General features: G+C 35.7%; 1 protein-coding gene across 1 annotated transcript in view; it reads left to right on the forward strand.

Moving 5' to 3' along the window:
• Positions 1 to 12,379, forward strand: part of TRIM23 (tripartite motif containing 23) — a 30,503-nt gene that overhangs the window by 15,365 nt on the left and 2,759 nt on the right. Inside the window, exons 7-10 of the mRNA XM_079790700.1 lie at positions 603 to 737; positions 8,320 to 8,449; positions 8,948 to 9,058; positions 10,494 to 10,618. Coding sequence (XP_079646826.1) covers positions 603 to 737; positions 8,320 to 8,449; positions 8,948 to 9,058; positions 10,494 to 10,618 — 501 coding nt within the window. The remainder of the gene's footprint in view (positions 1 to 602; positions 738 to 8,319; positions 8,450 to 8,947; positions 9,059 to 10,493; positions 10,619 to 12,379) is intronic.

Raw genomic sequence — 12,379 nt, forward strand, 5'->3', positions numbered from 1 at the left:
TTTCCTGTTCTTTCCTTTTCTTTTTACCAACACATGTATATCTTAAATTATTTTAAAAATGTTTTATAGAAGTACAACATACATAAAGAACTGTGTTCCAAGTGTTCAGCTGGCTGAATTTTCGGACAAGGCATTACTGTATAACCAGCATTCAGACCAAGTAACAGACCATTACCAGCACCCCAAAAACCCCTCAGACTTCCTTCTGGTAACACCTGCCTTTTCCCCAAGGATAAACTACTATACTGACTTCTAATGCATTCCTTATTTTTGCCTGTTTGGTAATAGAATCATACAGTATGAACTCTTTATGTTATTTCTTCTTATACACTACAGTATGTTTATAAGATTCATAGCACATGTAATTGTGGCTCATTCTCATAATGGTATATAATGTTGCATGTGTGAATTATATACCACAATTTATTCATTCCTCTGTTGATAGGTTCTCAAATTCTTTATTAGTGCCTGATTATTTTTATCCTAGTCAAATTTACATTTAGGTTAACTTTGAATACTGTAATGTTAAATGATCTTTTTTTGAGTTTTGATAATATCTCTTTTGTAACATGTTTATAAGAATACTGTCTTCTCTTTCCTAGGATGACTGTAGAGTTGTCTTGGCAAAACAAGAGATTACAAGGTTACTGGAAACACTGCAGAAGCAGCAGCAGCAGTTTACAGAGGTCGCAGATCACATTCAGTTGGATGCCAGCATCCCTGTCACTTTTACGAAGGTAAATGTGCCGTACCGCACTTTAGGTTTCTTTTCTGACGAATCATTGCTTAAATTCCATGATAATCAGCTTGAAAAGACAACTAAGAAATTCATGAATCATAGGATTAAAAAAATCTATTAGTGGAAAATAGAAAGGGGTATAAGGAATCTCCTTGTACCCAACACTCACTTTAACAATGGAAAACTTTTAAATTTCATCTCTCCTTTCCCCATTCCCTTTTCTATCTGCAGGCTCCCAAGTTATTTTGAAATAAACCCCAACATATTTCATCCCAAAAACATATAATTTCATCTATGAAATATTTTCAGATATATTTCTAAAAAGTAAGGACTCTTTTAAAAAAACATAACAAAAACTGTTATCACATCTAAAAATGTAACAGTAGATCTTTAATACTATTCATTATCCCGTGAGTATTCAGATCTCCCAGACTGTTAAAAAATTTTTAAGTTGCCTTTTTTTTGAGGCAGAATCTTGTACTTGTTTGATATATTTTAATCTCTTTTAAAGTAGATTCCCCTAATTTAAAAACGTGCATGTGTTCCATTTTGTGTTCTGTTTTTAGGGACTTTTTAAAAAAATTTAATACTGTTTTATAATTGTGTAAAACATTTTATATATATATATATATATATATATATATATATATATATATATATATATATATATATATATGTATGTATGCACCCAGCCATGAGATTATTGGATTGTATGGTAGTTCAGTTTCTCACACAAATGTCCAGAGTCAAATCTATAAAGCAAGGCTCACACAGAGCAGTCTAGCTTCTATCCCTGACCCCCTACCCTCTCCTCCATTCCCCATAGAAAACTATTAAGAATTTTTTCTGAGTTTTATTCATCATTTGAAAATAGAGGAAAATTTTATATACTTACCTGCACACTCCCTACATTTAAAGGTAGAATGTACCTTACACATTTCTCCACCTTGCCTTTTTCACTTAAGTGTTATGTCCTGGAGAACACTCCATGGCAGTATACAGTGACAGTTTTTGTTTCTTTTAATAGCTGCAAGATACTTTATTGTGAGGATGTACCACATTTTTTTATTGTGGTAAAAAAATAAATATTTACCATCTTCACCATTTTTAAATGTACAATTTAGTATTGTTAAGTATATTCACATTGTGTGGATCGAATCTCCAGAAATTTTTCATCTTCCAATACTGAAACTCTGTGCCTTATAAACAACAACTTCCTTTTTCCCCTACCTTACCAGCTCTTGCTAACTTTCTGTTTCTTTGAATTTGACTACTCTAAATACTTCATGTAAGTGGAATCATATGTTATTTATCTTTTTGTGACTGGCTTATTTTATATAGCACAATGCCCTCACAGTTAATCTATGTTGTAAAATATGACAGAATTGTTTGCTTATACATCACCTTTTGTTTATCCATTTATTTATTGAAAGACATTAGTGTTACTTCCACCTCTTAGCTATTGTGAATAGTACTACTGTGAACATAGGTGTACAGATATTTCTTTGAGGCCTCGCTTTCAATTTTTTTGGATATACATCCAGCCACGAGATTACTGGATTGTATGGTAGTTCAATTTTTTATTTTCTGAGAAAATGTCGTACTATTTTCCATAGTGTTTGCACCATATTATAATCTCACCAGCAATGCACAGGGTTCTAATTTCTCTACATTTTACTACCACTTGTTACTTTTCGGTGTTTCATTTGGGGGTTTGGTATTTTTTATTTTTTTAATAGTAGCCATCCTAATGGGCATGAAGTGATATCTCATTGTGGCTTTGATTTGCATTTCTCTGATGATTAGTAATGTTGAGCATCATTTCATATTTTTTGGCCATCTTATATCTTCTTTGGAGAAATTTTGTGTAAGTCCTTGGCCTGTTTTTTAATTGAATAATTTGATATTTTGTTGTTGAGTTGTAGGAGCTCTTTATATATTCTGGATATGAATCCATTATCAGGTACATGATTTGCAAATTTTCTCCCAATATCTAGGTTGCTGCTTCATTCTGTTAACTGTGTTCTTTGATTCATAAAAGTTTTTAAGATTGATACAGTCCCATTTCTCTGTTTTTGCTTTTGCTGACCATACTTTGGTGTTATATTGAGGAAATCATTCTGAAATCCAATGCCATGAAGCTTTTATCCTATGTTTTCTTTTAGGAGTTTTATAGTTTTAGATCTCATGTTTTGGCTTTAATTTATATATTTATAATCCAACTATTTATAATTGTATGTCTTCTTTTTAAATTTACCTTTTTATCCTATATAATTAATAAAAGCCTAATATGCAAATTGTCCCCTTGGGCAGTCGTTCTGCTGGGAGACCAGGAGTTCGACTGCTCGCTGTGACGTGCACTGACCACCAGGGGGCGGCGACCAACCTCCTGTGGCACCCGGACCGGGGGCTTCGACCTTTCACCAGCTACCTGAGGGTGGGGGTGACGGGATGGAGGTGCAGTGAGAATTCCTTGTGTCCGCTGAGCTTGTTCTCACTCCGCCTGTTACCCTCCCCCGGGATGCCAGGGCTCACGCTCCAGGGAAGCCCCCGCACTCAGGTTCCAGGCACACCTGCGCGGCCTTTTCCGGGTGGGCCTTTTCCGGGTGAGCCGGGCCATAGCCACTGGGACCGCAGGGGCCGGCTGGGCTCCCCGTGGGTTCACACAGGAGCTGGTCTGTGAGGCCAGCCGGGAGAGAGCACGCTGCCCACTTGGCTTCCGTGCGGCGCTGCAGGGCGGCCCAGAGGCCCACACTGTGCCCTGGCCCGCGGTGTCTGGCCACGCTCACTGCATCTCCGCATGGGGACTCGGGCACCATGACTCAGGTGGAGGGGGACACGCAGGGGCCATGCCAGATGCTCATGCTTCGATCTCCAGCCAGGCCTAGGGACTGCACCCATGCACGAATTTCGTGCACTGGGCCTCTACTCATTATATAAGGAGCTTCTGTATCTCTTTTAATGGTTTCTGACTTAAAAAGTCTGTTGTCTGATAGGATAACCATCCCTCCTCTTTTGGGTATGATTTGCATGGAATATTTTTTCCCATCCTTTCACTATGAACCTATCTGTGTCCTTAGATGTAAAGTGAGTCACTTATAGAAAGCCTATTTTTGGATCTTGTTTTTTCTTCCTTTTTTTTTTAAATCTTGTTTTTTCATCCATATAGTCAAACTATGTCTTTTGTGGGGAACTAAATCCATTAATATTTAAAATAATTATTGATAAGTAGGGACTTACTATTGCCATTTTGTTAATTGTTTTCTATATATTGTGTAGCTATTTTTGTCTCTCCTTTCCTCTCTTACTGCCTTCTTTTGTATTTTATTGTTTTGTAGTGACATGGTTTGATCTCCTCATTTCTTTTTGTTTATATTTTATGGAGGTTTTTTTTGTGTGTTTACCATTGTCATTACATAAAACATATTAGTTCTAATATTCTATTTTAAATGTTAACGCTTTAACTTCAATTGCATACCTATTTTATTCCCCATACTTTGTTACTGATGTCTCAAAACACATTTTTATATACTGTATACCTATTAACAGAGGCTTACAGTTAAACATTTTTCAATTACAGTTTACATTCACTATTATTTTGTATTTGTTTCAGGGGTATAAAATGTTTTTGTTACTTCAAGTCTATAAAAATTAAATTTAGGCACCAAAATTACAACAGTACAGATGACTATTTGTTCACATCTAGTAGTAATGACTCCCTCAACTTTTGCTTTTCTGGGAAAGTCATTTTTTCCTTCCTTTTTGAAGGACATATATAGCATTCATTGTTGACAGCTTTTTTCTTTTTAAAAAATTATTTTTAAATTACAGTTTATATTCAATATTATTCTGTGTTAGTTTCAGATGTACAGTACAGTTGTTAAACAATTATGTACTTTACAGAGTAATCCTACCCTGATGTTTCAGGTACCCACCTGGCCCCAAATATATTTATCGAAATATTATTGACTATATTCCCTATGCAAGAATCTATATTTATGTGATTAGTCCATAAATACCAATTTGTACTGCTTAATCCCTTCACCTTTTTCACCCAGCTACCCAGTCCCCTCCCCTCTGACAACTGTCGGTCTGTCCTGACATTTTTATTTTATTTCAGCACTTTGAATATATTCTCCCACTCCTTTCTGGATTCCAAACTTTCTGCTGAGAAATCAGCTGGTAATCTTATGGAAGCTCCCTTGTATGTGATGAATCTTTTTTCTCTTGCTGATTTTAAGATTCTCTCTTTGCCTTTGATTTTTGACAGTTTGATTATAATGTGTCTCAGTGTGGGTCTCTTTGGGTTTATCCTAGTTGGCATGCATTGAGTTAGAATTTTTATGTCCATTTCTCTCCTCAGATTGGGAAGTATTCAACCATTATTTCTTCAGGTAAGCTCTCTCTGCCCCTTTCTTTCTCTCTTCTCTTTCTGGGACTCTCACAAGATAAGTGTTGATCTCCTTGCTAGTGTCCCATAAAGCCCTTAGGGTTTCTTCACTCATTTTTTTTTCTCCTCTAACTTGATGATTTCAAATGACTTATCTTCAAGTTTAGCAATTCTCTCTTTTGCCTGATGAAGTATATTATTGAAACCCTCTAGTGAACTTTTTCAGTGCTGTTATTATATTTTCATCTCCAGAATTTTAGTTCTTTTTTAAAATTTCTATCTCCTTTGATATTCTAATTTGCCTATTCTTTGTTTTCCTGATTTTATTTATTATCTGTGTTTCTTTTAACTTATTAAGTATCTCTATTACAGGTATTTTAAGTTCTTTGGCAACTCATAGATCTGAATTTTCAGGGTCAGTTTTTGGAATTTTATTTATTCCTTTGATTGGGTCATGTTTTCCTGTTTCTTTTATGCCTTGTCCTATTTTTGTGGAGATTTGGGCATTTGAATAAACAACCACCTCTCCCAATCTTTATGAACTGGCTTTGAGCCTGGGAAGAACTTCACCCAGCTAGAGATTCTAGAATTCTAAAACCTTTTCTGGGGTTTATCATCTCTGGGTTTGTGTGTGTGCTTTAGCTGCCTTGAATTCCTGCAGATTACTGGCATTTTTTCAGAAGCCAGTAATCTCTTATTCTCTCTGCACAACAGGAGTTCTAATGTGCCATGTCCTTGCCTCTGTTTCTAGTGGCGTTCAAATTGTGCCGTTGGTAGTCCCTAAGAGGTTCAAGTTGGGTGAGACAGTAACCGGTCTCTATCTAAGGCAGACTCCAGATGAGCCAGAACACTGGACACTCAGTAAAATCTTATGTTTCTCTCCTGGTATTGGAGTTTTCCTTTTAATTGCATTATGCCATACCAGGTTAGGCAGGGGCATAGATGGGTGTGCAGAATTCTGTCAATTTTCTTACCTCTTTCGTTGGAATCCCTTTTTCAGTTTTTGTTGCCCTGGTGTTTAGCTTCACAACTGGTCTCTAGAATCCTCACAAAGATAATCTGGTCCATATATTGTTTTATTTCTCAAGTGTAGGACTGTACGGAAGTGTATATTTAGGAGCCATCATCATAAAGATGGTAACTGAAGCACATGGAGTAAATGAGAATATGTAGATAAGAAACACACCTCATATAGACTTTCAAGTACACCAATATTAAAAAGGTAGACAAAAGGAAAATGGGAGGGAGCATCCAAAAAGGTGGGATAAAAACCAGGACAGTATTGTATCATAAAATAAAAGCGTGCTAAAATGAGGAGGCAAAATAATAGTTACCAACAATTATTTAGGAGCTGTTATAAGGACTTTTATACATGTTTAAAAAATAATCCTTGTAAAAATTGTGTAAGTTTGGTACTATTTTAATCCTCAATTTATAGATGAGGGAAGTGAAGCAGAGAGGTCATGCAGCTAGTAATATGTATACTCATTACAAGAATGTTGTTCATTATGATAAATTCAGAGATGATCTAACGTCTGTCAGTTGGGGATTGGTTAAATCTTGGCTCATGGAATATAACAAAGTAATTGAAAGAAAAAGGCACATATTTATGTTTTGAAATGAAATTATTCCATAATATACTGTTGAGTATAAAAGTTAGTTGAGTGTATATGTTTGTTTTTTTTTTAATTTATAATTTTAAAATGTATTCTTGGCTTGGCTGGTGTGGCTCAGTGGTTGAGCATAGACCTATGAACTAGGAGGTCATGGTTCAGTTGCCAGTCAGGACACATGCCGGGGTTGTGGGCTTGATCCCCAGTGGGGGTCATGCACGAGGCAGCGATCAATGGTTCTCTTTCATCATTGATGTTTCTCTCTCTCTCCCTCTCTCTTCCTCTCTGAAATCAATAAAAAAAAATTAAAATATATATATATTTGTTTTGCCTTGGCCAGTGTTTCTAAGTGGTTAGAGCATCGGCCCTTGCACCGAAGGGTTGCAGGGTAGATTTCTGGTCAACGGCACACTCCTAGGTCAGGGAACGTGTGGGAGGCAATCGGTCGATATGTTTCTTTCACATCGATGTTCCCTCTTTCTCTCTTTACCTCCCCTCCTCCTTCTCTTCCACTCTCTGAAAAATCAATGGAACAAATATTTTCAGGTGAGGATTAACAAACAAACAAACAAACAAACAAAAAGTATATTTGTTTTGTTTGTGTATATCAACCAGTATGTTCATAGGAAAGTGTCTGGAGGGATATACACTGAGTGGCCAGATTATTATGATCTCCGAATGCATAATAATCTGGCCACTCAGTGTGTATCCTATATAATAAAAGGCTAATATGCAAATTGTCCCCTCAACCAGGAGTTCGACCAGCAGGCAGGCCGGCCAACCGCCCATGTCCCCTCCCCCTGGCCAGGCTGGCTGAATCCCACCCATGCATGAATTCATGCACTGGGCCTCTAATACACACACACACACACACACACACACACACACACACACACACACACACACACACTGAGTGGCCAGATTATTATGCGTTCAGAGATCATAATAATCTGGTCACTCAGTGTATGAAATTATTAACTGTATATTTCTGGGAAGTGAGCAGCAATTTTCATTTTTAATTAATTTATTTATTAATATATTTAACACAGCATAAAAACCCTTAGAAGATTCAGTTGAGCCAAAAATATCTGGATGCCCTAGTTGGTTTGACCCAGTGGATAGAGCTTCAGCCTGCGGACTGAAGAGTTCCAGGTTTGATTCCGGCCAAGGGCACATGCCTGGGTTGTGGGCTCGATCCTCTGTGGGGGGAATAGAGGAGGCAGCCAATCAATGATTCTCTCTCATCATTGATGTTTCTATATCTCTATCCTCCCTTCCTCTCTGAAATCAATAAAAGTATATTTAAAAAACAAAACAAAAAAACAAACACACACGAAACAAAAATATCTGGAGAAATTAAATTCATTTTTAATTTATACAAAAACAAAGTAGTAGTCAGTTTTAGTAAAGGATGTGGCATTATGGAATACTCTTCCATTCAGATCAGATTTCAGTGATTGAGGAATGAATAGAAAAGACAATAATTAACAATGACCTTTTATAAATAAAAGTATAAATCTTAATGCTTTCTAACTCTATGTCAAAATTAAAAGCTTAAAATATTTTTAAAATTATAGGACAATAGAGTTCACATCGGACCAAAAATGGAAATTCGAGTTGTTACATTAGGATTAGATGGTGCTGGAAAAACTACTATTTTGTTTAAGTTAAAACAGGATGAGTTTATGCAACCTATTCCAACAATTGGTAAGTATGAGTATTGTTTTTTACCTTAACAAACCCTAGCTTACAGCTGGGTTTTTGGGATCTTATAATATGCCAATCTGGCATGGAGATGGGCTTTTTTTCCTGCCTGTAAGACACCAGCATTTCAGAGGAAAAATGCAAGATTCAGTGGCTGTGGGATTGAAAAGTGGATGGTGAGATAATAAGAAGGAACAGAATTTTGGTGGGACAAGTGGAAGGAATAAATGATTGGTTAAGGGTGAGGGGGTGGTAGTGGTGCAGAGTTGGCAGTACTTGTGTTTTAAGGTCCTAAGGACCCAGCTTTAGGGGTCTAATAACTGATAAAGGTATACATTCCCCACATAGGTTGATTAGGAGTGGAGTTGTTTGGGCAGAATAGATATTGCTGTATGAAGATAATGGTAAGTCACAGTTATAAACAGGGAGATACCTTGTGTTGGTGTGTCACTCACTGTAAATATAAGTTCAGTATTAAAGTAACTTTTTTCTTAAATACAGGTTTTAATGTGGAAACTGTAGAATATAAAAATCTAAAGTTCACTATTTGGGATGTAGGTGGAAAACACAAATTAAGACCACTGTGGAAACATTATTACCTGAATACCCAAGGTAAGAGAAAAAAATGACATCTTAATTTTTCAGATTTTTAGGATGCCAATTTTCAGTATATTGATTTAAATAGTAAAGCTGATATTTAAGCATTTATTAAATATTGATTATACCTTTAAATATTGGCCAGCCTCACATTATTAAAAAAATGAAGGTGGAAAGATTGGAATATGTACTTTGGTATAGTTCATGAAAAAAACCATAATTATAGCATAAAAACAATATTTAGCTTATATATGTGGACTGTTATGAGTACTGCTCTTAACAGTTAAATTATTAGTGTCATGAGTATGATCACTGGCAGTATTGTGGAGTATAGTAGAATTTGTGGTGTATGTTTATTAAACATTTATTCCATTATAATATTTTTTTTAAAAAATACAGTTTTATTTATTGATTTGAGAGAGAGAGAAACATCGATCTGTTGTTCCACTTATTTTTTTTTTTAATGTTTTTATTGATGTCAGAGAGGAAGGGAGAGGGAGAGAGATAGAAACATCCATGATGAGAGAGAATCATGGATTGGCTGCCTCCTGCACGCCCCCCTGGGGGGATCGAGCCTGCAATCCGGGCATGTGCCCTGACCGGGAATCGAACCCGGGACCCTTCAGCCCACAGGCTGACGCTCTATCCACTGAGCCACTCCGGCCGGGCTATTCCATTATATCTTAAAAGCTCCATTTTCATTCACAGTTGTTATCTGCAGAACAACCTATAGTGGTTTGCTGTAGACCAACTCTGATACGTTACATATATTCCACCCAGCATTTATTCACATTTGGGCCCCGTTCTAACTTTTGCCTCCTATATCCCAATATGAAGCTTATGTTTCTGCCACCTTTTCTATACGTCATCCTACTTTCCACCTAGAAGAGAGATTAGATAATTATGTTTACTTTGGGATTTTTGATATTTAGCATGAGCCAATGATTAATGGAGAAAAAAGGAATTTTGATCATGAGGAATGGTTAAATGTCTGAATACTAAAGAGTATTCATTCAATAGATATTTGTCAAGTTACTGCTGGGTATTTTGAATACAATCTATGTGGAAAGTGCTGTGCTAGGTGCCTAGAAAGAGTACTTCGGAGAGATAAAGATGGTGATTTATTTTTAAAGGATTCTCTCTTTGTAAAAGAAGTAGTAATCAACGAATAAGTAGCACCAATAGGTAGATCATGAGAGGTACATTTTCATTTATTAAGAGGAAATATTAATTGGTAGAGCAAGTGTAAATCTTGTTATGGGTGGGGAAAGCTGAAAAGTCATGTGACCTATTTGAGATCATACCATTAATTATTGCTCCTATAATAATAAGCAGCCTTTCCACAAGAATAATGGTAGACTACCCATAATATAATGAGAGCATTAAATATTTTTCCATTTACTGAAACTTAGCAGGTGACTAACTGAAATTTTTGTCATTTTGTTGGTAGCTGTTGTATTTGTTGTTGATAGCAGTCATAGAGACAGAGTTAATGAAGCACACAGTGAGCTTGCAAAGTTGTTAACAGAAAAAGAACTCCGAGATGCTTTGCTTCTGATTTTTGCTAACAAACAGGTAACACATTTGTATTTCAGAATACTTATTTTAGTAGTTTTGTGTATTTCACATCATAAGGTAGCTAGAAATATTTCAAAAGAGAAATAATTAGTAGATATTTATGAAGTTTCTGCTAAATATTCTGAATGCAATCTATGTGGAAAGTACAAATTCTGTGCTTCATACTTTGGAGTATTCAAAAAGAAGTAAGGCAGTTGATGTTCTCTGGAAACTCCAATGTATGTAAGTAAACATGTAAGTGAATATATATGACATTCTAATACAAAGAAAACTGGTAAGTAACTTCAATCATATTAACAAAGTGTTACGGCAAATTAGAGAGTAATTCTGAAGGTAACATCTTATAAGATTTATAAAAAATAGGATTTTGGTTGAAATTATGGATAAGTCTTTGAATCAGTATGTGAAGGTAAGAATATGGTAGGCAGAGAAAAGCATTCGTATTTTTAGGGAGCATCAGTGGACCTATATGTGAGGAGCAGGTAGAGGATGAAGAAAATATAGAATAACAGATGAGGCCACATTGTGAAGGAAGGCCTGACAGGACCGTACTGAGATATTTAGGTTTTATTCTGTGAGGAAAGGAGAACCATCAAAGGTTTTTGGATTAGTTAGTTGTAAGATTAGATCATTGTTTTCAGACTATAATCCTGGTGGTAGGATGTAGAATTAATCAAGGCTAAAGGACTAGAGACAGGAAGATGCAGTAAATTGCTGCAGTAATTCAAGTGAGAGATTTAATAAGATACCTATTTAGAGGAATAGATAGGCGGAAGCAGATTGAAGGTATTTTATGATGGTAGAATTGTTAGAATTTGGTGATTGAAAGGGGAGGCTGAAGGACAGGGAATAGCAGAAGATTTCTAGATCTTGACCATAAGTTTCTAGGAGGATCAAAATGGTTTTAAGTGCCACAGAGTGGCTTAGATGTCATAAGGAGGAATAGGGTGAGGAATATAGGATTTTTCCCCTTATTAAAAAATGGCCAAAAATAAGCTGATAGGCTTTGCTATACTTATGATTAAAGACATACAAATAAGACAAAGTAAAATACCATTTTCCTATGTTCACATTGTGAAAGACAAAAATCTCTGAGAATCATCAGACTTACATACACTATGCTGTGGTTATTAAACTGAGACGTTTTCTTAGGGAGAAATGCATATACCCTCTTACTCTGTAATTATACCTCTAGTAATATATCCTGCAGATAGATATCCTAAGATTATTCTACAGATACTTTTGCAAATGTATGTAAAAAATATGTATGTATATGTATGTATTTGTAATAGCACATAAGCACACAACTTCAGTATAGGATTGGAACATTTGGTATAGGACTGGTAAAGAAAATGTTGCACCTGCACAGTGGAATGCAATTCACATGTTAATGTGGAAAATGTTTGTCCTGGTAATGGAAAGCTATCTATATTCAACATGTGTGTTAAGTAAATAACAAACAAAATTAGAGTATGTTCCTATTTGTGTTTATTTGTACAAATGTGCATGGAAATTTTCTGGAAAAATATGAGACTATTACTGGTGGACTCGTCTGGGAAGTAGGGATGTTCAGGAGTATTCTGAATAGTTTAATAAACCCTTCATTTTGTAAACCCTATGCATAAACTATTTTAAAAATATATACACATTAATTTTTCTTTTAAATTGATGCCTTAATGACTCGGGCAGTATCTTTCATTCAGGCTGCATGGCTTTTATTGATTTCATTGTAAAGCTGCTATATAAACAATATATAAT

The sequence above is a fragment of the Cnephaeus nilssonii genome (assembly GCF_951640355.1).
Source record: "Cnephaeus nilssonii genome assembly, chromosome: 2".
In the NCBI taxonomy this organism is placed as follows: domain Eukaryota; kingdom Metazoa; phylum Chordata; class Mammalia; order Chiroptera; family Vespertilionidae; genus Cnephaeus; species Cnephaeus nilssonii.